We start from the raw sequence: 23,948 nt of genomic DNA, 5'->3' as shown, positions 1-23,948 counted from the left end.
CGGTAATATTGATATAGGCTAAGGTTCATATATCAAGTAGAAGGTATAGGCGTATGTGAATGAGATAGGGGCGGGTTGTAGCTATTAAATTCATATAAATTAATAGATTTTGTATTCATTCTCATTCGAAATGGGTTGGTTTATATATATATGCCTAATATTAAGCTTAAAATTCGAGATGGTGAATTCTTTGTGGTTGGGTTGTCAGACCCTACGAAGGAGGGTCTGTAATTTTTTATTAGAAAAGGTAAGGCCCGGTTATTTGGTTATATAGTACAATAACTAGTTATACTTACTCCGTACTATGTAAGTAATCTTTTTTAATCTCCGCACGTCCCGGGTTCCATTAGTTTGGGTCCCCCACTAACTTCACATCTCTCACTCTTTCTTGACTTTCTTATATATGACTTTAATTCCTTCATATATTTCCATTTAGCTTAATTATGACTGAAATTCATGGAAACTAAGAATTTGCAACATGGCAAATTCATATCAATCATCACAGGCCGCCTTGTCGGGCTTCCTTGACTCAATGCAAGATTCAAGCGCATCCGCATATTCCTTGTTTGGTCCGACTCAATACCCAGAGAGCGTTGCATTCTGGCATGATCCCTCTGCACCGACAATGACAGTGGCGCCTTCATATACACAGTCCCAGAAAGCCCTGTTACCTCTCGCAGACCACAAGAAACACAAGCGGACCCGGAGTGGTTGCTTTACCTGCCGTTCACGCCGGATCAAATGTGACGAGAACCGTCCCACCTGTGAACGGTGTAGGAAAGGCAGCCGCGATTGTGTTTATCCGACACCATCCTCGTCTTCCAAACCCGGCGCACGAACTGCAGGCAAATCGCGCGCCAATCGTCATCAGTCGCAAAGCAGTGATTCATCTGGAAAGGTAGAGGTCGAGGCTCTCAGCCCCTTGGAGCCCATTCTCGATGAGGAGGAACCGGAAAGTGCCGTATCGGAGTCGCGACCGTCGCCAGGCGATACCAGATCACACAAAAGTCAGAGTCAGAGCGCGCAGTCTCCCAGTGTCCGACAATGGGACACCAGTTCATTCATTAAAGAGCAGAGTAGTTCTCCGTCAAATGAATCGTCGCGGTTGGAGTCGATGAGCGTGCGCTCGGGCAGCATCGGACATTCCACAACAGACATGCTCAGCAATGCGCGTCTACCCGATGATCTGCGTTTTTATTTAAATTTCCACCAAGACTTTATGACTACTCCACATTTCTTTTTGAGACAAAGCTGCTCTCATTTTATTCATCACAGTTTGGTCGAACTTGCTTTACAGTATGAGCCTCTGCTCCACGCTTTGGTGGGCTTCGCGGCCTATCATCATGCTTTGCACATCCCCGGAGGCAAGCTTTATACATTTTTGAAATATTATAACAAAGCATTGATCCTCCTACGGAAGTCACTTGGTTCTGGAGAACAGCACACCGAAGCTACACTTTGCACTGTTTTGGTTTTAACCACCATTGAGGTACGTTTTCTTTCTTCTTCTTTTCCCCCGCGGCCTGGCTAGGTTTCCGCGACATCTTTCTTACTTTCTTACTTGTATAGGAATACATCGGCGACTGGATGAATTTGATCGACCACCACCGAGCAGCACATGCGCTGATGCAAGAGTTGTTGACACCAGAGTCTGCCAATGCTAAAGAATTACATACCAACATATTCTTATGGTACGCACGCTTTGATGTCGTCGTGGGAATTTTGGCTGGCACCGAAACCGTTCTCAGTCGAGATTGGTATCTTGCAAAGGAAGAATACGACGCCGAACAAGCCGCTCTCTATCCCGATGACCCATCTAAACAACTCGAGCTTGTGGGATCGATCAATCGACGTTTTGGCTTGGACATGGCTTCCCTATACGCAAAGTTGTCCCGCGGTATGGTTTCGATGGAACAATTCGCCATTCAGAACGAACAGCTGGGCCAATGGATAGAGCAAGCCAAGACAATCCTGAGTGGATTCGATGACTACGAATACAAAGTGCAGGAATACCCACACCAACAACCCTTGACTGAGGATGACATTGTGGATCCATATATGCCAGGTGGCTTGCATCGCGGTGCCTTGTGGGATTTCAATTATGCCTGGATCGACATTCTCTCCACGGAAACAATGTACAAATTCCAGACCATGCAAGTCCTCCAGCAGCCTCTACTTGAGGACTTGCACAATTTAGCCCAGGAGCAGTGCCGCTTGATTGAGTCGATGGATCGCTGGCCTCAGAAGGAAAACGGACATTGCATTATGTTCAAAAACAGCATCGGCATGGCTAGCATGTTCCTCCCAAAAGACCACAAGCATCAGATGTGGTCTCGTCGCAAACTCGCCTTGATGGAGCAGAATGGGTGAGAGTCGCCTCGTCAATGATTTAGAGCAAAGCTAACTATTATCCCCCCTAGGTACATTATTGCCCCCCGCTTCCGCATGGCCCTCGCAGCCATCTGGCAGACGCCAGAGGTCAATAACTGGTGGCTTCCCGATGATCAAGGATACACAGATATCGTCCGTGAGATTCGGGAACTCACCGCAGAACGCTTAGCCCAGCCGCGGGATGAGCTCCGTGAAAACGTCCGTGATATGAAGACATTATTTGGGAGGCTCAACATGGATGACACGCCCTGAGTCAAAATTAGACGCTTCTAAAATACCCCTCGATCTTGATCATGACTTGATGTACTTTATTATACCCAAAAGATCGACTTACTACAAAGTCCAGCGACTAGATGGTATTCGCTGGATGCACTTTATAACTCTAATTGTTTCTCAAATTTTTTGTTCATTGGGTCTAACTTTACGATAAGAATAGATGGGGCATCCCCAAAGTTCTTAAGACACGATAGAGTATATCAGACATGGATTTACATCTCCCCTGCCCGACACCCAGACTTCCACGGAACCTCCTCGGCTATCACCACAGTCTCTAACCCTCCTGCCAACTCCCCACCACCAACCCCAAACTCCTCTCCATTGACATCCTCTCCCCATGGCAAGGCATCGACATCAACTTCCCAACCCAGCAGACACCGCAGAATAACCTCCGCACCAGCTTTGCTCATAACCACATTCATCTCTTTACACCGCTCATCACAAACACATTCCACGCACCCCTGCGGCGAGAGACAAGAACAAGCTTCTATGCGTGCAACCGCACGCCGAAGAAGCAGCCCAATAAACTCAAAGGCCTTGCTAGCGATTCCCGAGCCACAGGACCCGCCCTTAGCATCGTAGAATGTAAGCCGAGCAGGCCGTTGCCGGGAAGGCGGCTTGAGCTTGTCCTCAAATTCACTGGGCATGTTCGCGCGGCGCAGCGGACGACCGAGCTCCTTCTTCGCAACTTTACATTCGGTGCGGACATCACCGGGCGATGAGACGACAAAAGAAGGTAGTAGGGAGAGGACAGCGTGTTCAGCGGCATGAATGGCCGCTGCAACATTCAGTCTGTGGGATTGCAGGATCTCCATAGCGCGAGTAGGGACGTCAAGCCACATGCCTCGAGTGAGGCGGTCGATGGGCGGGTTATCGACGGCGACGGCATCGAGGACGCGGCCGCGCTTGTCGATTTTGAAGAAGCCGTAGACGACGGCGTGGATTTTGATTGCACCGAAACAGGCGCGCGAGGCAGATGGGTCGTTGCTGACTATGCGCATGGCTTCGGTTTCTATGGGATCAATATCGGTGTAGTCGCGCTGCATTGTGCTCCAGTCGACGCGGACGCGGACAACGCGGGCGAGCTTCATTTCTGTATTGAGTTCTTTGACGATATAGGTTGTGCCTTGGTGGAGGAAGATACCACCTTCATAGATTGTGAAGAAAGCGCGCGAGGCTTCGACTTCTTCCAAGACGATATTACGATTATCAGTTGTGTCTATGACTGCGAAGTGTTCCTCTTCTGTATCGCGAATTGAGACGCAGCGGGAGGGCTGGGGCCGGAATCGGGGGTGACAATGGTAAAAGCCGAGAGGATCTTTTGTGAGGCGGGTTGGAGCCAGGGCGAGGAGTTGATGGCCGAAATAGATGCTGTCTTCCTCGGGGCGGATGGGCATCTCAAATGCGGCGCACTGAACGTGGCCTTCAAGGATAAGCTCGTTGGTTAGATCTACCTGCAGCTCGCAATTCGGCCGCGTGAAAATTTCGTCTGGATTTTGCATGTAGTGTTGATCGGTTGGATATCTGTCTCCGACTAGCACCGAAAGAGAGTCTTTGTTACGCCGTCCAGCACGGCCGCTTTGTTGACGCAAGTTAGAGATAGAGTAGGGGAATCCCATGGTGATTACTGCATCCAGAGAGCCAATATCAACACCCAATTCCAGAGCGTTTGTTGCAACGATTCCCATCAACTTTCCCTCGAACATTTCTTTCTCAATTTGACGGCGATCTTGAGGACTATATCCGCCTCGGTAACCCATCACCATTTTTCCGATCTCGGCACGTTCAAGGCTATTGAACTCAGCCCGTACAGCCTGTAAGAGTACTTCACATAGTTTTCTGATCCGGCAGAAAGCTATAACTCTGACGCCCCTCAGGATCAGCTGGCAAAACAGCCGGGCAGTCTCGATAACGATATCACTTCGTCCAGAAGTAGGATCCTTGGGATCTTTAAAAGGGGGATTCCAGCAAACAAACTCCTTGCGCCCAGAGGGAGAGCCATCAAAATCAATCAACTTCACATCTTGAACCCCAAAGACAGATTTCATGTGCTCTTCGGGGTTTGCAACGGTTGCAGAGCAAGATATGAATTTGACATGCCGATTACCTACGGCAGCACATATCCTGCGAAGTCGTCGCATGATAAAAGCGACATGTGATCCGAATAGGCCATTGTAAACATGTAACTCGTCAACGACAACAAACTTCAGATTCTTCAGAAAGGTTCGCCAGGAGCCCTCCTGTGGCAGAATTGTAATATGCAACATATCAGGGTTTGTGAAAATAATGCGTGCCTCATCACGGATCAAGTTTCGGCTGCTCATTGGCGTGTCCCCGTCGAAAGTTTCAACCATAGTGTGCTGTAGTCCATTCATACACTGCAGCAATTCCACCATGCTGCGTCGTTGATCTTGCGCCAGAGCTTTCGTCGGAAAAATATACATTCCCCTGCTTTCTGAATCGTTTTCCAGCTCGTGAAGCATGGGTATTTGATAAATCAGGGACTTTCCTGAGCTTGTCGAGGTTGACACAATCACATTATGGCCTTCCCACAGATGATTGATCGCTTCTGCCTGATGTGCATAAAGTTGAGTGATGCCTTTTGTGTTATAGAGAGCATTCACAAGGTCCTGCGACAGCTGAAATATCAAGTCGCCATAGACAGAAGACTGAGCTTCAAATACACGATGGCCTTCCGGCACAATCTGCGCATAATACCACTCCATCTCCCGAATTTCCGCTAAAATTTCCCCAATGGACTTTCGCTCCTTGGGAATTGTTGCTGGTGCTTGTGCTGCAAGAGCAGGGGTGTTCCCTGCGCTGTTGGGAGGGGTGGGCACGAAAGCGTTTTTTTGTTGGTCGAGTGACTCAACTGGATCTGTCTCATTATCCTCGCACTGTACCAAGAACGCGTTCATAGCGTCCAAGAATTTAGAATTTCGCTTTTCGATCAAACCTAGCATCTGCTTTTGGCTGTAGACGGGCATCTTCAGATCCTCGTCTTTCATCCGACGCTTAGGCTTGGTAGGTTCCCCAGTCTTTGGATGCGAAACTTCGCGCTTCAGATCGCCATCTACAAATTCAAACAGTAGGACATGTTTGGTGCCACCTAGGCAGTCAACTTCGCCATCGCCGTCTTCTGCTGGGTCCAGGTCGGCCACGTCTGGCAAGCTATTTCGCTTTTGTTTCCCATACTGGGCTATCTCTTGATCGCCAACAGTCATGACTTCTAGTTTGGCTTCGTCCACATACTCGAACCGGACTGCTCCAGGCACTATGACCTTCACCCGTGCGACATCTTCGAGGGTAAGTTCTCGTCCTGGGCCAAGTTGGGCCTGCACTGCCTTTTTTATATTGTCAAATGTGGTAGCGAATTGCTTTCGCGTGGAGCAGAATGTATAAACAAGATTCAAAGCGCGGTGGGTTTGCGAAAGACGCTTGAAGGCATCTGGCAAAGGCGCAGATGGGGTGCGCTTCGGGGGCTTGGATCCAGCCCTGGAGGCTGGCTTTTTCCCTTTGCGTGTGCTATTGCCAATCGTTTGGTCGATTGGTTCGGTCTTAGGTGTGGTGGGTTTTGGAAGAGCTGAGGAAAGGCCTGGCGATAACGCGTTTGGTGAAGGTGCGGCAGACTCAGAGCCACGATCGCTCAGCTCATGAGTTCGTTTTCTTTTGAGCGATGCATCTGGAATTTGTTTTGATGGTGATCTTGCCATCTCGAACTCCAGCGCGTGAACCTTGACGTCGGTAAAATAGCCGCGACTACAGTGCCGAAGAGATCACGTGTACAATATGACCTAGAAGAGAAGTATACCTATGAACTACGAGGATAAGTGTCAGAGAAGAGAGCTACTTTGACTTCGTTGTTGTGGAATTTTCTTCATATCAGCATCGTAATTCTTTGATTCAAGCAAAAGCATCTACTTGGTTAGATATCTCTTTTCGTCTCAGTTCCCACCTGACTCAAGAACGACATTTAATCAATCACATAGACAATTAGACGATGGGAAAGAAAACCTTGTAAGATCAAGACCTGAAATTCTCGATAGAAAACTGCTCTACAAGCTCGATCTGATCTCATAGACTGCTTTTGACTATCATGATGCAGTTGTCCAGATCTATCCATGGCTACTCACCACAGCTCCTAGTCAATGAATCAGTGGGAGATCCATTTTAGGATCTTTGAGGAAGAGGTTACAGTAATCAAACATATGTATTGAGGATCGCTAATCACAAGAATAAGAAGATGGGCTGTCGCATCCTCGCAACAATGCAACAATAAAAACTCCAGCCGCCCACATCATGATCCATCTCCGATCTCCAGTGTAACCTTTTTTTTGTCTTTTTTGTTTTCTCTTCTTTAGCATTTAATATCTTCTCACTTGATTACTTCTTCAAATCCTTTAGAATATCCTCAAGAACATCGTATAGCCCAGCGGCTTGATCTTCATTGCCGAGCTGTGTACATTTATTAGCATCATTTCGAAGAAAATATGGAAAAGAGAAATCGAGAGTAAGCTTACACGGAGAAGCAGATGTCCGATCTTGCCCTCTTCGTTGCTGGCCAAGTGGATGTCCTTCGTGGTTGGTCTTTTACCGAGCGTGTCTCCATGGTGCATGTCCTTGAAGATGGCAGTGTTCAACATGACACGTAGGGCACCGTCCGCGCGCATGATCATGCGGCCGGAAATATTTCCATCCGAATCTGTCTTTGTGTTGACCTTGAAGGTACCAGAGCCACGCTCCTTCCACTTTTTGTCGTCAAAGTAGTAAAGTTTACCCTTGGCGGAGAACTTGTTGGTCTCGTTTTCCTCGCCGGTTTCCACTGGGGGTTCAGGTGAGCGACTCGTCAAATCAGGGACGGAGGGAGGGGAGATCCGGGGGTCCATACCAGTTTTTTCGTGGAAACGCTCATCTGTCTTCTCAGCCACAAAGGTGTCGTTGGGCTCAGCTTCTGATTCGTTGTCACTTTCTTCATTGTCGGATTTGGTGGCACCAAGTACCTTGCTCTTGGATTTGGAATCACCGAAGGTAGCAGGGGCATCGGGAGATGCGAAACTCGTGACTTTGCCAGTCTTGGCGGCGAATGCGCTGCCAAATGAAGACGTACCAGATCCAAGAGACCCAAACCCGGAAGTCGAAGCACCGCCGAGGGCGAAAGGCGAGGTGGCAGAGGTGGCATTGAAAGCGGAGCTTGCGAAAGGTGAAGCGGTGGAGTTTAACTTGCTTGTTGCGAAAGGCGAAGCGGCCGAGTTTGCGTTATTCAAAGCAAATGGTGAGCCAGCAGAAGCTTTTCCGAAGGCACTCGCGGTGAAAGCCTGTTCCAATTAAGACTGTTAATTGGGAAATTGGAGAAAAGATAGAGATATTGAAGAAGCAAACTCACCTGATCCGTGCTCGGCTCTTTCTTCGAGGTGTTCAAAGCCTTATCCTGGGTTTTGTCGTCCGAAATGGGGGGCTTCTGTTGGGTCTTGTTGTCAGAATCGTGCCTGTAACTCGCAGCGCTGGAATATGCGGGAACGGTCTTGTAATTTGCAGGACTGGGGTATTGGGGAGCACGACGGTATAGAGAAGCCTGAGGGTGGGCAGAATTTTGAGGGTAGGCAGAAACTTGAGGGTAGGAAGAGGCACGAGGGTAGGGAGAAACCTGGGGGTAGGGAGGAACGTGTGGGTAGGAAGAAGCACGAGGAACATCAGGCTCGCGAGCGTTGTCAGGATCGCGTTGGAAATATTGGGAATATCCTTTTTCGGATGGAACAGAGGCAGAGGACGAGCCCGAGGGAATAGAAATGTGGCTCTTGGCTTCTCCAGACACAGAGGAAGCAGCACGCACTGTTTCAACCGAGGGAAGATCGATCTTGACTTCTAGTGGAATTGACAAGTGCCGGGTGGTCTGCACCCCGGCACAGGTAATTGTGATTGCAACCTCCAAAGGGAGAGAGACATTCGTGGAGATCGGCGCACAAGACCATTTTCCATCGGCGTTCCGGTTGCTTGTTCCAGAGGGGCTTTGCATGTGAGGTTGGGTGTCGGATTCCAGTGGGGTTTCAGGTGGATCGGATTCATAATCGGCAAGCTCAGATTCACTCACAGTAGGGCCATTTTCGGTTTCTTGGGTGGTGGAAGCAACAGGTTCCTCGCTGGCGGGAGCAGTCTGAGAGGTGGGTTCCGGGGTTCCCTCTCGCGATCGCTTCGTGGGATGTTCGTCGGCGGCCGCATCGGCGTCTTCGAGTGAGCGCTTTCGACTGATTTGGGCGGAGCTATTGACAGAGTCGATGTTGGTATTCTTGAGCTGCTGGCGCATGGGGCGTTCGCCGCCGTCGTTGTCGGAGGGTGGTGACTGCGCGGTCACTGAAAACAATGTCAGCTCCCATGAACGGTTGGAAAGAAGCTCCGAGACACAAAGGAAGTGTGCAAATAGCAGCATCAAAGAGGAAATCACAGGAACAAAGACCAAACAATTGATTTTTACTCACCTTCTTCCTTCTCCATCTTTGGCTCGGTTGCCGGAGCTTGTAATTGTTAGCAAAACTGTTTCAACGTGGGGAAATTTTGAGACTTTGCGCCCAAACAATGATGACATACCAGCCGAGGGGCTCTGCTCACGTGCAGCAGAAGTCATGGCTTGAAGACTTGAATATTACTGAATAGTTAAACTGAAGACAAATTTGTCACAGGTACAACTAATTACCAGATATCTTGAAAAGGGGATTTGGGGGTATTGAACCACGAGGATCACAGTGATGATGTCAGTCGATTTGGACCAGCCGAATCGAAGAAGAATATGAAGCTTTTGCGAACGAGGCTTTGCGAACAGAGAAACAAGGTAAAGAAAAGAGGTGAAAAGGTAGAAGATGGGAGGAAATCTAGCTTGCCGGTCCTTATAACTTTGACCGCCGGGTGCGGGGCCAACAAACGGCGTATTGAAGAGGCACATGCAGTTATAGATACAATGGGCTCTCATTCAAAATGACTATTGCTAAAAATCAGAACATTACACTTAAAAATCAATTCAATTGTGAATATACCCGTATTCACATCAATTCTAATACAGTGCCTCTTTGTTGAGACCTTTCAATGCAGCCTATTGATGTGATAAGCACATGTTCTCAACTCATGCTCAATAGCAGAGCGTCAGAGCTTTTAACTGATGAAACAGAGACACCCAATTGCAATGTAGAACACAAACAATGGGTAAACTGCAATGCCAACTCGGTTTCGAACCACTCCAGAGCCTCCTAAGATGCTCACTCCTGCTGCTAGAGACCATGCCACCAATACGAGATAAACCGGTATCCGTGCAATTGTAGGAAGTCCCAATGCACTCAGCATTGCTGCAATGACCAAGGGGAATAGTGTATAACCGATTATGCAAATCGACTGGAAGAAAGAGCTAGGACGACCATGTCAGTAAATCACAATAATGTTGTAAGAGGCTATGGTAATGTCTTACATCTTGCCACCAAGAAGCTTGATCTGGAGGGTCACAGCTGCCTCTCCAATCCAAACAATACAGAAGACACCGGAAAATACCACTGATGATTGGTCACCCTTTGCGATAGACAGGAACAAACTTAGGACAAGACAAAACACAAGCGGTCCCCTAAAGAAAAAAAAAACACAAGGGTTAGTCAACCTGCCAGTGCAGAAATATACAGCGCATTTCATACCAGAGATCCCAGTCCCGCAGCCCATCGCTCATCCCACTCTGCAAGACCACATCGGCATCCGGCCAGCGGCCGACGAGTCCTCGAATGTTACGACCGAATCCTGACATTCCACCTTGTTCAGCATCAGCGATACCACTTCCTCCGCGCTGAAGCATTCCTCCAAGGAGATACTTTGGCCAGAGCACCTGGCGCATCTTCTCCCACACGGCAACTAGATCGCGTGACAATGTGTCCCACACACTCTCATCGATAGTGTTTTGTGTGGCGCGGCGATCTTCACCACCAATAGAGGATGACAAGTAGTTGCCATAGCCCGAAGTATTGCCTCGGCTGCCTGAATCGGATTGGATGTTGCCTCGTAGAGGGGCCGTGTCAGAGGTGTCGCGCAGAGGGTCATCAGCGTCGATGGCTAGTGTAAGATCATATTAGAGACCTGACTAGAGCTCTTTAAGAGATTAATAAATAGGAAAAAGTACTCACCATCATCAGCTTCAATCAGATCATCACCAAAGAGGGAGTCGTCATCACGGGGCTCCCCATGGGGCTGGCCGTGGTGTACAGTGGCCATGTTCGGTTTAGTATGTTTTTAATAGTGCCAGATACTAACGCAAGAGTATCGCGTCCCTTATTCCTTTGGGCAGGCAAATTTTACCAGGTCAAATATGAAATACAAGTTGAAACGAGCTGTCCCAAGGCTAGAGTGGCATTACGAGGCCCCGGGGTCACCGCCCTTGAGGTCACCGCCCAGCTGTTCAGGCACGTTCCATGCAGAACATCTATAGATATATACATACATTCGGCTTCGTGTTTTCTAATTTTATTTTTCTCTGTTTTGCAAGTTGAGATTTCATTCAATTATTCTCGAGCTAAGAATCATGCATCTGCCTTTGTACCGTCAACATACGGCTCTTCTTCCTGATAAACATCATATTTGTACTTGCTTCCCTCATGGTCAGCCCTAAGCTCTTTTTGGCCCTTGCCAAACACCTTCTCCCGTGCAGTAAGAGATGGTTCTGAAGGATCTGGAAGCTCTGGGTATAGACCACGTTGTCTCAGCTCTGGAATGAGCAAGTCCACCACATCCTCAAAGGTACCTGGCGTGGTGACATAGGCAACATTGAAACCATCAAGATCTGCCTCTCGAATCCAACGTTCCATTTCATCGGCCACAGTAGCAGGACTTCCGATCGAAACGGGGCCAAGACCACCTATTGCAGCCTTCTCGGCAACAATGCGAGGCGTCCAGCGAGGAATATCTTTGCTAGTCTTGAGTAACGAGTCAAGCAAGCTGGTCACCTTACCTGCTTCTAAGGAGTCTGCAGCTGTAAGATCCTGGTCCAATGGGATCTTAGAAATATCGATGCCTGTCCATCCGCTGAAAAGGACTAAGCCTCCAATGACCGAAGCATACTTCTTCAGCTCCTCGTACTTGGCCCACGCCTCTTCGTCAGTCTCGCCCACAATAGGTGTGAACGTGCCGAAGAATTTGATGGACTGAGGATCACGGCCTCGCTCTGCGGCTAGCTTGCGGATGTGTGCGATCTTAGGGCGCAACACCTCTGGCGAATGGGAGGACACAAAAATAGCCTCTGCATGAGTCGCAGCAAAATCTGACCCTGCAGGCGATGTTCCTGCCTGGAATAGGAATGGTGTTCGCTGCGGAGAGGGATCGACGATGTGCCGTGTGTTCAACGCAAAGTACTTGCCCTTGTGGTTGATTTGGCGGACTTTGTCTGGATTGATGTATGAGTCCGCTTCAGGGTCAGGCGACAGCGCATCGGGGGCCCAGGAACCCTCCCAGAGTCTAATGGCAGCAACCGACAAGTCAATGTGAAGAACTGGTTTAGGCGGGAAGCTTTCGTGCAACCTACTTATAAAGAACCCTCAAGTACTCATCTGCCTGGCGGTACCGTTCATCATGCTCAATTGGAGTATCCAGTCCAATGGCTTTGAAGGCCGCCTTCTTATATGAGGTCACGATGTTCCAACCCAGGCGACCATTGGTCAAATGATCTAAGGTGGAAAAGCGCTTGGCCAACAGAAAAGGTTGTTCAAATGAAGTAGAGGCAGTGATTCCAAACGCCAGATTCTTGGTCACAGCAGCCATTGCAGAAATTGGCTATACCTCTTGAGTCAGAAAACCCTCCGAGCCAATGCTTCGTAGTCACACTTACAATAGTCGGGTCTGTCACCGGCCATTGCGCTGCACGACGAATACACTCATCCACTTTGCCCTCATAGGTATCATGACCTCCCGTTGTATCCGCCAGGAACAATGCATTGATACCTCCGCGCTCCAACAGCTTCGCTAGCTCTACCCAATAGTCCAGTGTTCGCTTGGTCGCGGACTTGTCTTTGGGGTTCTATGTAGTGATTAGCATACACTCTACAACCTTGATCATTGGACTAACCCTCCATTGACCAGGGGACAAGTGTCCCACTGTCGACATATCAAAAGCATTGAGTAAAATTTGCTTCTTGCCATCGGCAGAGCCGTTCTGGCTTGCTGAATTGGTGTCTCCCATGATCATGTAAATCTATCTGCGCTTTTGAACTCACAGAATCTTAGAAAAGACAATTGGAACTTCTATAAAAAGACAAAAAAAGGAACAATGTCCCTCTCGGAGGGATTTGTATTTCCCCCGCGTCATCTAATATTCGCACATCGCACGTATATCTCACGCCATCGATAATGTGAGGGGAACGGAAAACCTCCGAACGCTCATTCTTTCTTCTTCAAGAAGGTAGTAAAGCATATGTCGTGCGGTATATGAAACATTCGCCAATCTTGGCGCATTGTGGATTAAAGCTATGGTAATAAATGTTTACATATTCAAGAGAAGTGAGCGAAATGATGTATCTCATCATTAGCTGTCAGGTTGCGTGACACTTTCATACTATAGAGCACTTGAAGAATTCTATTGATGATAGTTTAATCAATGACAATGCCAATTTATAATATCTCTTAAGATCTATATCCAGACATGGCCTTTATCTACCTAGTGCATCATTTTATCAATGAGTATCAACTTTCCCTTGCAGCGTATCGCTTTGAACACCCGGTTCGAAGCTACTCGCAACACCTGCGCTTTCTGAATCGGAAAGGCTCTCCCGGTTTGACATATTCTTCCTAAATCAGAATTGTTAGATCATCCTTACGGTATAAACATGGTGAGGACTCACTCTTCTCGTGAAATGAAGTATTGAATCACATGCGCGAGCAGAATCAAGCATATAGCGTTGGCAAGAACAAAGGAGTAGCCCTTTGTAAATCGCGGGCCCTCGACAGTTTTGAATACCAAAAGAGGGGTCCATGCCGTGGTGGACTGGGCAATTGTATTGACAATGATCAGTGTCAGGGCACGCTCAACTGGAGAGGCTCGGAGCTGGCTATTGATCCAGCCATAGAGAACACTGGACATTGCAACGGAAGAATATGTAGTCAGGAAAGCAAACCATAGAGTTGACTCTGAGAGTTCCCAAACGACAAGAATTATCAGCCCGACGATGTTCCATATATGAGCAATCGTAATCGCCCAAGCAGGCCCAAATAGTAGGTCTGACGAAAAGCAGATGAACAGTGTGTAGAATATACCCAGAGCAGGGGAGATAGCAGCCAACTCATTCAAACGACTAGTGGGATATTTATCCAGACTCTTGAGCCACAGCTGGTATCCACCGGCATTGGTATTCAGACATGCGTTCCAGAAGAAGATGTCCAGTAGAAGGAGGGCCCAGAACTTCCAATTACTGCCAACTCTGAGCACTGTGCGCCAAGAGAGGGTACTCTCTTTCGTTTCGTGTGCGACTCGCGCTAATCGGGCTTTGGCGAGCTGGACGTCTTTCTCTTTCAACACGAATTTGTTCGGCTTGTCAGGTGAACCGGGGAGAATGAAGTAGCCGAGGATTGCAACTGGAAGTGTAATAATTGCGCAAATGATGTACATCCAGCGCCATCCTGCGAGTCCGTTGACGCCGTCCAATCGGCTTGAGGCGCCCGCTTGGATTAGACTGGCTGTTAAAGTGCCGAAGGTCAGACCGACGTAAAAGCATCCTCCTCGACGGGCAATTTCGTCGCTGCGGTACCATGAGCCTAGAATGTATGAGCTTGGAACATCTCAAGATGGAAATCAAGTGAATAATTACCAAATATGTAATGCATTCCCGGGAAGAAACCCGCCTGGTACCTGTTAGTATACTTTGATTCCTCACCAATGGAAGACTTGGTTGGATACTTACTTCGAACCAACCCACAAGGAAGCGATATGCAGCAAGCTCTGCATAAGAATTTGCCCGATACTGCACCAACGTGAAGATTCCCCACGCAACATCCATAAAAGGAATCATCCAGGACATAGGAAGTTTGGTGAAGAGGAAGATAAAAGGAAGCTGGCCAACCACTGCTCCTATAGTGTACATTGTTTGCAGCTGAACAAGCTCGTTTCCATGTAGACCCAGGTCATCCTTAAGGCCAGAGACATAGGCATTGTCTAAATATTGTTAGAATTGACTCAATACCTTGTCGGAGGGCCTTCTTACTGATATTGGCCTGGTCGATGTATTTAGTCCAGTATGCAAGGAAAGCATAAGGAACAATCAGTAAGTCCAGCTTGAGGATGAGCTTTCTTTCTTCTTTGGTGTCCTGGTCTGCAAACCATTGCAGCTTCCACCATTTCCGCCGTTGTTGGGGAAGGGCCATCTTTGCGTGTTCTGGTTCCCGATAAACAGGAATTACGAAACCATTTATAGGAGACTTTAGTTATAACCATATATATATAGCGCTCGGTGATCAGCCGAGAAGTATACTGTATGTTTTAGGATGTTGAGCCAAGATGCAAGATGCCACTGGAGACGGTGATTGCGTGCTGAAAACTAGCTCTTACACATATTGCGACAAATGAGACGAGGATTAAACATTTTCTACACCAATTTCCACATAGTTTTCTGTACCTTTCCTATACCGTTTTCTACACTATTTTCTTCGCGTCTTCTCCATATTGTTATCGTTATTTACCTATCAATATAGCCTCCCTAGGCCTTGCATATCTATCAGACTAGGATTCCGAAGCCCAACCCAAACTCGTCCACCGAGCCAAGTCTACTACCATAACTACTAGTCAGATCGACGGAATTAACCTTTAATTCTGCGGATATAAGCGAGGTAGGAACTGAAGTTAAGGGTGCTTTATGAAGAAATGAAGAAAGGAAGGTTATATAGGAATAGAAGTCAATGAATTACAGAGAAAAGTACTTAATTATCAAATTCTGATAAGGAAGATGCATCTTTCTACTATGTAAGCTAGAATTCATACCTTTAGAAATAAAGTATAGCAGAAATATGATGATGTCTGAAAGTTGAAGCAGGGGGGTGCGGGTGTATCAATCCTTTCAAATGTACCTTCATATGTATTTTAATCTTTTATATAATAGTAGAGAATGTACCTATGGTATTATGTACATGATGCAAATATGCAACGCCATCTATAACTCCCGAAGATATGTGATATACAAGCATTATACAATCGAGACCTCACTCGATCTTCGAAACTACAGATCAAAGACTTAGGCCTCAGCCTTTGCCTACTGCTGTAGAGGATCCACATTCTGGTCTAAGGCTGTGGATCCAACTCACTCATATTTCCAAAACGGAACTCTTCCCTGTACTTGGCGATACGCTCCCTAGCCTCCTCCTTCTGATCAGACGTAGGGTAGACAATCTTGTTCTTGAAGTGTTCAATGACCTGCCTGTCGGAGTATTTCTTCAGCATCTGCGATTCAGCTTCCAGAGACTTGCGCTCCGCCTTTGAAATGAACGCCTTATAATCGTCCTTCAGTGTATCGTCGACAACCAGACGAACCCGCGACATGAACTTCACGGCCGCTGGAGCAGAGGCGGAATCAGAAAGTTGGTTTTGGATGGCACTCCATCGAGTTTTTGACTCGGGTCTGCCGTTCTCCATTGCCTCGTGGAGCTGAGCGACATAGGGACGCAACGTGGTGAGGGCAGTAAGCCGCAGCTTCGCTTGAAGTTTCCTTCCAAGGTCTTGCAGTCTGCGGCCTTTCGAGTCCTCGTCTGTACCGAGGCCTCTCAGGTTCAGAAGAACGGCTGGGTTGGTGGAAAGAATTTGGATTGTTTCAAGGTAGCCGTCCAGGACGCGAATGTCTGGTAGAATCAACGCTTTGTCCATAAGAGAAATCAGCTCATTTGCGTGTAAAAGCATTGAGTGGTTGCGGCGATCACGGCGACAGACGCTGAGAGCAACGTGAAATGCTGTTCCAGTTGCTTGGCCGGAAGGAACCATTTGCTCCTTCATGGTTTTAACACTGATTTTGCTGGACCGGGAGATGCGGAGCAGACGGAAATATTGGATGTACGTGAAAGTGTCGGGCTTAATTCGATAGTGGGTGTCATCCATTGTCAAGTGTTTCCAGTAGGCAAGGCCACCTTCAGTTCCTTGAGTCATGGTAAAGCACGCATCCAACAGAAGTGTCAGTTCTTTGCTGTTGGGTCGGAGGAATGCTAGCTCCTCCACCTCTGGAACCACGGGCTTGAAAAGGTCTTCAAATGACTCCTCCTCTTCTGGTTCCTCCTCGACCTTCGCCACCTCTTCGACAAATTGTTCGTCTTCCTCGGCCGGCTTTGTTGCCTCCAGTGGTTGGTTGTTTTCATCCACAAACGGAACATCTTCCATAGCTTGTTGCCGCTTAGACTCAGACACTTCAATGGACTGGTTTTCCTCATGAGTGATCCTGCGACGGGTTGTTTTCGAATTCTCGGTGGGCCGTTTTTGCAAGATAGGAATGCCCATGGTTTGCTTGTACAATTCCATAACATTGTAGCAATCAATATCACTAGCACCGTCCAAAAGCAAGCTTGCCATGCCGTTCACAAGGTCATTGTCGATTTCCAATGTTTGATTCTTCCACCGATAGATAACATCCGCCCAAATCCGTTTGCCTTCGGTGATGGCCTGAGATTTCCGCTCCAGAATTTTTTCAATCTGATCAGGAGACATGCTTTGGATGTCTCTGCGGGCCGCAAATTGCACAGCGGTCAAGATGATGGTGTATGTGGTAGCGTCGGCGGCCCCGTGTCCTTCCTCGGGCAGCTCACCGGCAATCTTCCACAGTCGGTCCATATCACCATGACGATGACAAACTGTAAGCATCGCATTTGTGTGAATGATATCAAGCTTGACGCCGGAATTCGGCGAGGCAATCGAACGATAGACGGCGGCGGCAGTCTTGACGAGGGCCAATGACATCGGGGCTGCACTGAAACCCTTCAGCATGATAGTATATGTCCTTGGGCTCGGTCTTCTGCCGCGCTTTTTCATCTGAGGGAGACATATGTTAGCATGCCAGTTCAGGAACTCAACTCTGAGCATGATTGTGACCATGCCACAAAACTTGGAGGGGACTTACATCATTATAAAACTTGAACGCAGCCTGCGGGTTCTTTTGATCCATGCAATACTGCAAGATGTGATTCCAAGCAGCATCACATCTCATTCCCTGTTTGGTTCCGGCACGAACTATCGCCGCCGCCAAGGCTGGATCACCGCTGTGCAAGATACGTGCAATTCGGTCCGCCATTTTGTGGGGGTCATTTAACCATTTCAACTCCATATTGACGATCTTCGGGGTGATCTTGCTTCCTCCTTGAGGAGGGCCGCGATATCTTTCGGTTTCGACAGTCTCGCTATCGCCAGTCTCACTCTTTGTGGCCTTGCCTTCAAGATTCTCGTCCTGGGAGAGTCCTTTCTCTGAAATATCGTCGTCCGCGACATCGTTTTCTGTGAGATCCTTGTCCAGAGCTTCACTCTCAGCAATCTCGCTGTCATTATTGTAATGCGCAGTAGGCGAACCCGACGCGATAGCCATGAGTAGGTCCTTTGACCTCGCCGTATTCACATCTTGATATACCCGCCTAGGGCCCTGCTTATTTTTAAGATGCTTTTGGCCACGCTTGTCAGGATATTCGCTGCGATCGCGGCGTTCGGGGCGTTTAGGACGTTCGGAGCGTTCGGAGCGTTCGGAGCCTTCAGGGCGGCGAGGTCTATTCCATTCGGAGGTGGTAGAAGCAGCTCTGCTGTTTTTTAATGCGATCCATGTCTGTGGAAGTTGTTGGGCCGCAGTTGCAGCACGGTGTTGTTGCGCAGAGAGAAGTCGGCTGCGCAAAGCTCTGTTGACGAGCGACCCCGGGAGCCGGAGGGTCATGACCGGGTTGTGATCTCCAGACTAGAGTCAATTGTGTCTGCTGCAATGAAGACACAAACTTGACAACGAATGAAATTTCAAAAAGAATGAAAAAAAAATATGTTGTTCTGTCCTCCGGGAGGTTGAATCTCGAAATAATTTCGCAGATTGAAACTCAACGCTAGTCCATATCAGGTCTAGACTAGATCCATCCCTATTAATTCAGGTGCTTATGCCTGAGGTGTCAACTTTCATCATATCCGCCACAAGTGTATCAAAACAACTCTCTCTTGCTAGCTGAGAACGTTCTTGTTTACCCGTCTTATCTAGACCATTAACTCGTGGTGGCAAAAATACAGCTTATAACGCACACAAATATTGCCGTTCTCACCATGAATCACCTCTATCAGGATAGGTCAAAAAGAAGTCACCGATGCACTTACTATTAGCTTGACCTATTGCACACCAATCCGAATTAATCTTTGAAGCGATTATATAGCACTTCGTCTATACGATTAAAACGCAATAGAAGCAAAGGACTCACATATGATTCCCACCCATAGACTGATCTTTCCCAGCGGAATATGAATAAACAACTGACCTCTTGCATCTCGTAAGATTATTTTGTTTGCATCTGAAATTTTCTTCTAGAACTGACCGATCTACGAGGAGGAGGGGAAACCAAGAATAATTGATCTATCAACTTATTGGCAAATACTATCTATTTGTGAATAGTACAAGTATGTTTCAAGGGCATAAAGGGCACAGGAAACGGGTACATTATATCAATTAGATATTGGCAATCTACACATCCGTCCTTTGACATTAATTGTCTTAACCATCAATTTTACCAGCAGCATCCAATTTAGTCATGTTAATGCCTAAATTGGATAGAAGTGGCGGCAAGCCTTAACAAGGTTGGTCTTCGTGAACAACAAATTTCCTTCTCTTGGCGAGTAGCAGGCTTCCGGCAAGAATTAATTCCAATTTAAGTTCCTGAGGAGTGTCCTCGGCTTCTTTCTGGGTAACAATGACCCTTCGTGACAATTGAGACCGTCGTTCCATGAGAGGGTCTGCTTGGGAAGAGGGGAGAGTATCCTCGGCATCAGCTTGCGTCCCACACGAGACTAGCATTTGTAGATTAGAGATAGAAGGCCTCTATGACAACTTGGCGCTTCTGTATTTGCTGGAAGGACTAGTTGGTCATGACTCCGGCTTTGTCGTCGGAGTTCAAATCCACCAGTGTATGTCAGTCACTAAAAGCTGTGTTGTGTTCCCGAACAAGCCGTTTGGATGGCAAATGATGGTCAAAGGGGATTTCGTGTGATAGGTGCGATCGACTTAGCCCCGTTTGTTTCAAGGCCAGGGATGCAATAATAAATCCTTTGTAGTTCGTCAAAAGGTTGATGTAGATAATTGCACATAATATAAATGTTGATTAGAAGAAATTTGGCAAGAGACCTCAAAGAAGCCGAAGAAAATACCCGAAGAAAAGACCGCTAGAAAGCCTTATGAACATGGAGTGTTTCCGTACTTTATGATCGACAACGTGTCATTATACTTAGCAAGACATCGGCGGGCCGCTTTGATGGGCACTTTTAGGCTTATGTTGGGGATAACTATGGACAGGGAGAGAGGAAGAGGAAAAAAATGTTTCAATGGTAAAGAGTTGGAAACAAAGGCACTCTTAAAACTTGTTGATCTGAAGCCCTGCGTGATACCGAGTCTTCCGGCAAAGAATATGAAGGCCCTCTAGCAACAGTGAACCAGGAAGACAGGTGCCTTATGCATTGGCATCAGCAGCCCTGTAGAATAGCAGCAGGTTCTGTCGAGAAATTGGACGCAAACAGCTAAATCAAGTCCTGTATATCGATTAGATTCCAATCCCGATATTTCAAGTCCCAACACTTATGATACCTGACTAGAAGCATGATTAGGGTTGCAATTTCGGCACACACGGGCCGAGTAACGAAAGTAACGAACCACTGCAGCAGGCACATACTGCGTGTGACTAGAGCAGATAAAGAAAAGAATTATGCATCCAACATTAACTAGTACAGTTAAGTGCACGTGGGGGAGGAATTAGTATCAGCCACCGATATCATCGGTCAGGCCGGTAATTTTGCTTTTAGAGTTATTCTTAGTCGTTTCTAGCTTCTACCTTATTCCTTATTCGTGACATGTCACACAACTGCTTATGTAGCCTCGTCTCCACCCGTGGACAGATTTCCTAGTTTCGGGTTAGTGTGTACCAGGTAGACTTGTACCAAACCAGAAATGACTTACAGGTACCTAGGTACATATGTACCCTAGCCCCGTTGCACTCTAGTACAGAAAGTATCCCCCGTAAACAGCTTGGTTCCATGTACATGCAATGTACTATTAACGGTCAATTCCAGCGAATAACAACAGAGGTGGCTTTACCTTCGTATTTTGTACAGACTTGGAGATGCACACATTCTGGCTGTCATTCCACTTCCCCCAAAGCGTCCTATCAGACACAAGCACGCTCTTGCGTAGCTGATTGGATTACTCTAAATTCAACATTACTTGCCCCGGTCGAGGCAATCAAATAGCTGGCCCTTGCCTGGTCCTTGTTACTTTTAATCAAGTTACTTGTAATCAATCCAGCAAAAGACCTGGACTTGGGTGATCAAACATGTTGATTCGCTGTTGCAATCAGATATTTCAAATGTGACCAAGTATATGAAAACAATTAGAACCATCAAGGTATTTGGAGCCGATTGAAGAATTCCATAGAGCATAATGTACGTTAAGTAGAAGAGAGGAGGGAACACTTGCACAGAGCAAAGTTGAGACAAGATAAGGAAACAACAGACAAGCAAAACTAGAACAAAAAGCCCCCAGGAAAGCAGTTTTGGGAGAATGCTGTCAAAATAAAAAGAAAAACAGATGCAAAGAATCCACCGCCCCATCCTTGGAGCCAGAACTGCAGGAGATAAGGATACACCCATCAAATTTCGAGAACAGGACATAAGAAAAGCCTCTCAGCTGAATGCACTCTAACACAAGGAAACACACAGGTATAGAACAAAGCCGGAAATCTACTCTTAGGTAGTAGATCGAAATTAGAAGCCGCAGAGGATGGTATCATAGCACGAAAGACTTTGGGGTGGATGGGGAAGGGAGTCGAGTCCAAGACGAGAACATTAGTCAAGGACGAGGGATATCGTGATTAGAAAAAGCAAATGCAGTTCCGTCCGTGTAAGGTCCATAACAGAAAGAAGATTATTGGGACATGATTATTGGTAGTTGGCGGATTGGGTCTCTGGAAGCCGTAGCGATTGAATCAGCGGACAGGTCCGGTGAGGATGAGGTGACCTTGTCGAAAAAAGGGTCCAGAGGGTCGATCCTGAGATGGCGACATTACTCACGTTGCGGGTACCCCGGTCCGCTCTGGTATGGAGAGTGAGGATAGTTGGGAGGGGGATAGGCCATCTGTCCGTTGTTCTGGTACACCATTCCACTGCCGGGGGGTCCACCGTATTGGCTGGAGACCTGGTTGTCGGCGGGCTGGTATCCGATAGGAGGGAGCTGAGGACGGACACCGCCGCCGTAGGCAGGTGGCTGACCGTGAGATGGGTCAGAGGGGTTGGAAGCTTCAACCTGGTTGGCCTGGACAGCCTGAGCGGCAGCGCGCTCACGCTCCTCGACGGCCTTACGCTGAGCATCTTCTTCCTTCTTGCGAGCTTTCCATTCCTTGCGGATTTCCTTGAATTCTAGAAAGAGACAAAGTCAGCAGTGAGTTTGGGCAACAATGAGCGTTAGCCAAAATGAGTATAGCGTGGACTAGCAAGGGATGAGGACTTAACCTCACGCCGTGGCCACGCTACTGCGGGCCCCGCGACATCTAGTGTAACTCACTAGCGTCCAGCAGCCGGCGCTAACCCAATCCAGCCATTTGCGACAAAAGATTGAATATCTCCGTCGCATTGACACCAAACAAAAGGAAAAAGATGGGCCTACCTTCAGGAGTGCGCTTCGCGCCGTGTGACTGCATAGTCACGTGTGCGTTCAAGTGATTCAAAGTACCATACGCCTTTTCGCAACCATTCCATCCACACTTGTACATGCGCTCAATTTCCTCGTAGCGACGACGTGGGCGCTTGTGCTGCTGTGCGCCGGGAATGGGGACAAATGAGTAGACCTAATCAACCAGCAATCATCAGCTTTGATCCAAACCCAATGGATTGAATAATTTCCCCAATCAAGCGATTGGGGGTTAAAGACAAGCAGTTTTTAATGATACCTGGAGTCCTGAACAAGCCTCAGCTTGTCAAGATACTCCCAGGAATTCAATCATCAGAAAAATCATACTTGTCCTGGACGCGACTCGGCCGTCGCGGGAACAAGGGAGGGGGGACCAACCGTTGTGGCCGGGGAGGCATAAGGTCCCGGTAATCCATGATGCTGTTGTCCATAGCTATGCGGCCAATCCGGACGCGCATACATGTGCTGAGGTGGAGGTGGATGGCCCTGGTACTGCGCCATCTCGTGCCCCTGAGGTTGGTAGGGAGAGTAGGCAGGAGGGTAGGTGGGGCTGTTTGCCGGAAGAGAAGGATCTATAGGAACGGGCGCGTCAGACTTAACGTTCGGACTGCGCGGGCCCGCAGGCTGGTTGAACGGACTTGTTGCTTGGGCCATACCTGCGCCACCACCGGGTTGAGAGTTGGGAGCGTAGGAGGGACGGTGAAGATAGTCCTGGTATGCGGGCGAGCGGGCGGTGGGCGGAGGGTTCAGACCGTAGTCCGATTGAGGCGTATTTGACGAGGGGATGTTGGGTCGCACCTCTGGCTGCGGCGTGTAATGGGGAGTAGGGCGAACTTCGGGTTGCGGGGTGTAGTGAGCAGCAGCAGCGTGGTCTGCAGGTTTTTGTTCAGAAGGTGCGTCGACAGGCGGAAGTTGGTGGTTCGAACCTGGCTGTGCGTACTCGGAAGTGGGCCGGTTGTCCATAAAAAACGATTGCACACAAGGATGCCGAGTCTGTGGAGACGCGTCTTGATGAGTTGAGAAGTTCGGGGAAAATTGACGAGTCGGTCCGACACGTTGCAAGCAAGGGACGGGAGACTAGGTCGCCACGTTGGAATCGTGGCTGACCTAGATCTGGGATCGCGTACCTTGATGGGATTTTTTGAATTGAATTGAATTGGCTTGTGAACTGATGCGACCCTTCAACAATCGAAGATGGTTGACAAAGTGAAAACGTGAAAAAGTGAATTCAAAGTGAATTCAATTTGTAAAGGTCAAAGCGCATAAAAAAAAGATAAAAAAAAGACTTAAGTAGTTGATACTAAGATGCTTAATCTTAGTTCGCTTTTGAGATGCCTTGCAGGCGGTAAGCACGAGGAAACTAGTGACGGAAACTAAAGAAAAAGATCAGTTCAACTGAGACTT

General features: G+C 47.9%; 8 protein-coding genes across 8 annotated transcripts; 1 reads left to right on the top strand and 7 right to left on the bottom strand.

The window, feature by feature from the left end:
• Positions 1–469: 469 nt before the first annotated feature.
• N7529_000763 (Zn(II)2Cys6 transcription factor) lies at positions 470–2,643 on the top strand (the record flags this gene model as incomplete). The annotated part of the gene is made up of 3 exons (XM_057236294.1): positions 470–1,489; positions 1,570–2,366; positions 2,421–2,643. Coding segments are annotated over 3 exons (2,040 nt in total), but the record flags the coding sequence as incomplete, so codon positions are not given.
• Positions 2,644–2,879: 236 nt separating this feature from the next.
• Positions 2,880–6,380, bottom strand: N7529_000762 (ATP-dependent 3'-5' DNA helicase; the record flags this gene model as incomplete). Its single annotated transcript, XM_057236293.1, has 1 exon — positions 2,880–6,380. One exon carries the CDS (start codon positions 6,378–6,380, stop codon positions 2,880–2,882), a length of 3,501 nt encoding a protein of 1,166 aa, XP_057103096.1.
• Positions 6,381–7,050: 670 nt separating this feature from the next.
• Positions 7,051–9,091, bottom strand: N7529_000761 (uncharacterized protein; the record flags this gene model as incomplete). The annotated part of the gene is made up of 3 exons (XM_057236292.1): positions 7,051–7,122; positions 7,188–7,982; positions 8,051–9,091. The coding sequence occupies 3 exons, from the start codon at positions 9,089–9,091 to the stop codon at positions 7,051–7,053; spliced, it is 1,908 nt and encodes a 635-aa protein (XP_057103095.1).
• A 716-nt stretch (positions 9,092–9,807) lies between these two features.
• On the bottom strand, positions 9,808–10,902 carry N7529_000760 (Yip1 domain protein; the record flags this gene model as incomplete). The annotated part of the gene is made up of 4 exons (XM_057236291.1): positions 9,808–10,057; positions 10,118–10,267; positions 10,335–10,743; positions 10,815–10,902. 4 exons carry the CDS (start codon positions 10,900–10,902, stop codon positions 9,808–9,810), a joined length of 897 nt encoding a protein of 298 aa, XP_057103094.1.
• A 305-nt stretch (positions 10,903–11,207) lies between these two features.
• N7529_000759 (xenobiotic compound monooxygenase, DszA family) lies at positions 11,208–12,859 on the bottom strand (the record flags this gene model as incomplete). The annotated part of the gene is made up of 4 exons (XM_057236290.1): positions 11,208–12,138; positions 12,206–12,453; positions 12,509–12,697; positions 12,746–12,859. 4 exons carry the CDS (start codon positions 12,857–12,859, stop codon positions 11,208–11,210), a joined length of 1,482 nt encoding a protein of 493 aa, XP_057103093.1.
• A 490-nt stretch (positions 12,860–13,349) lies between these two features.
• Positions 13,350–15,033, bottom strand: N7529_000758 (putative MFS transporter Seo1; the record flags this gene model as incomplete). The annotated part of the gene is made up of 5 exons (XM_057236289.1): positions 13,350–13,464; positions 13,518–14,427; positions 14,481–14,514; positions 14,574–14,824; positions 14,874–15,033. 5 exons carry the CDS (start codon positions 15,031–15,033, stop codon positions 13,350–13,352), a joined length of 1,470 nt encoding a protein of 489 aa, XP_057103092.1.
• Positions 15,034–15,943: 910 nt separating this feature from the next.
• On the bottom strand, positions 15,944–18,554 carry N7529_000757 (pentatricopeptide repeat-containing protein; the record flags this gene model as incomplete). The annotated part of the gene is made up of 2 exons (XM_057236288.1): positions 15,944–17,671; positions 17,760–18,554. 2 exons carry the CDS (start codon positions 18,552–18,554, stop codon positions 15,944–15,946), a joined length of 2,523 nt encoding a protein of 840 aa, XP_057103091.1.
• Positions 18,555–21,920: 3,366 nt separating this feature from the next.
• On the bottom strand, positions 21,921–23,507 carry N7529_000756 (putative C2H2 transcription factor (Con7); the record flags this gene model as incomplete). Its single annotated transcript, XM_057236287.1, has 3 exons — positions 21,921–22,273; positions 22,521–22,701; positions 22,872–23,507. The coding sequence occupies 3 exons, from the start codon at positions 23,505–23,507 to the stop codon at positions 21,921–21,923; spliced, it is 1,170 nt and encodes a 389-aa protein (XP_057103090.1).
• Between the last annotated feature and the right edge of the window lie 441 nt (positions 23,508–23,948).

This window comes from Penicillium soppii, assembly GCF_028829465.1.
Source record: "Penicillium soppii strain IBT 18220 chromosome Unknown utg000001l, whole genome shotgun sequence".
NCBI classification, from domain to species: Eukaryota; Fungi; Ascomycota; class Eurotiomycetes; order Eurotiales; family Aspergillaceae; genus Penicillium; species Penicillium soppii.
Note: the sequence above shows the minus strand (reverse complement) of the source record. Positions and strands in the feature narration are given on the sequence as shown.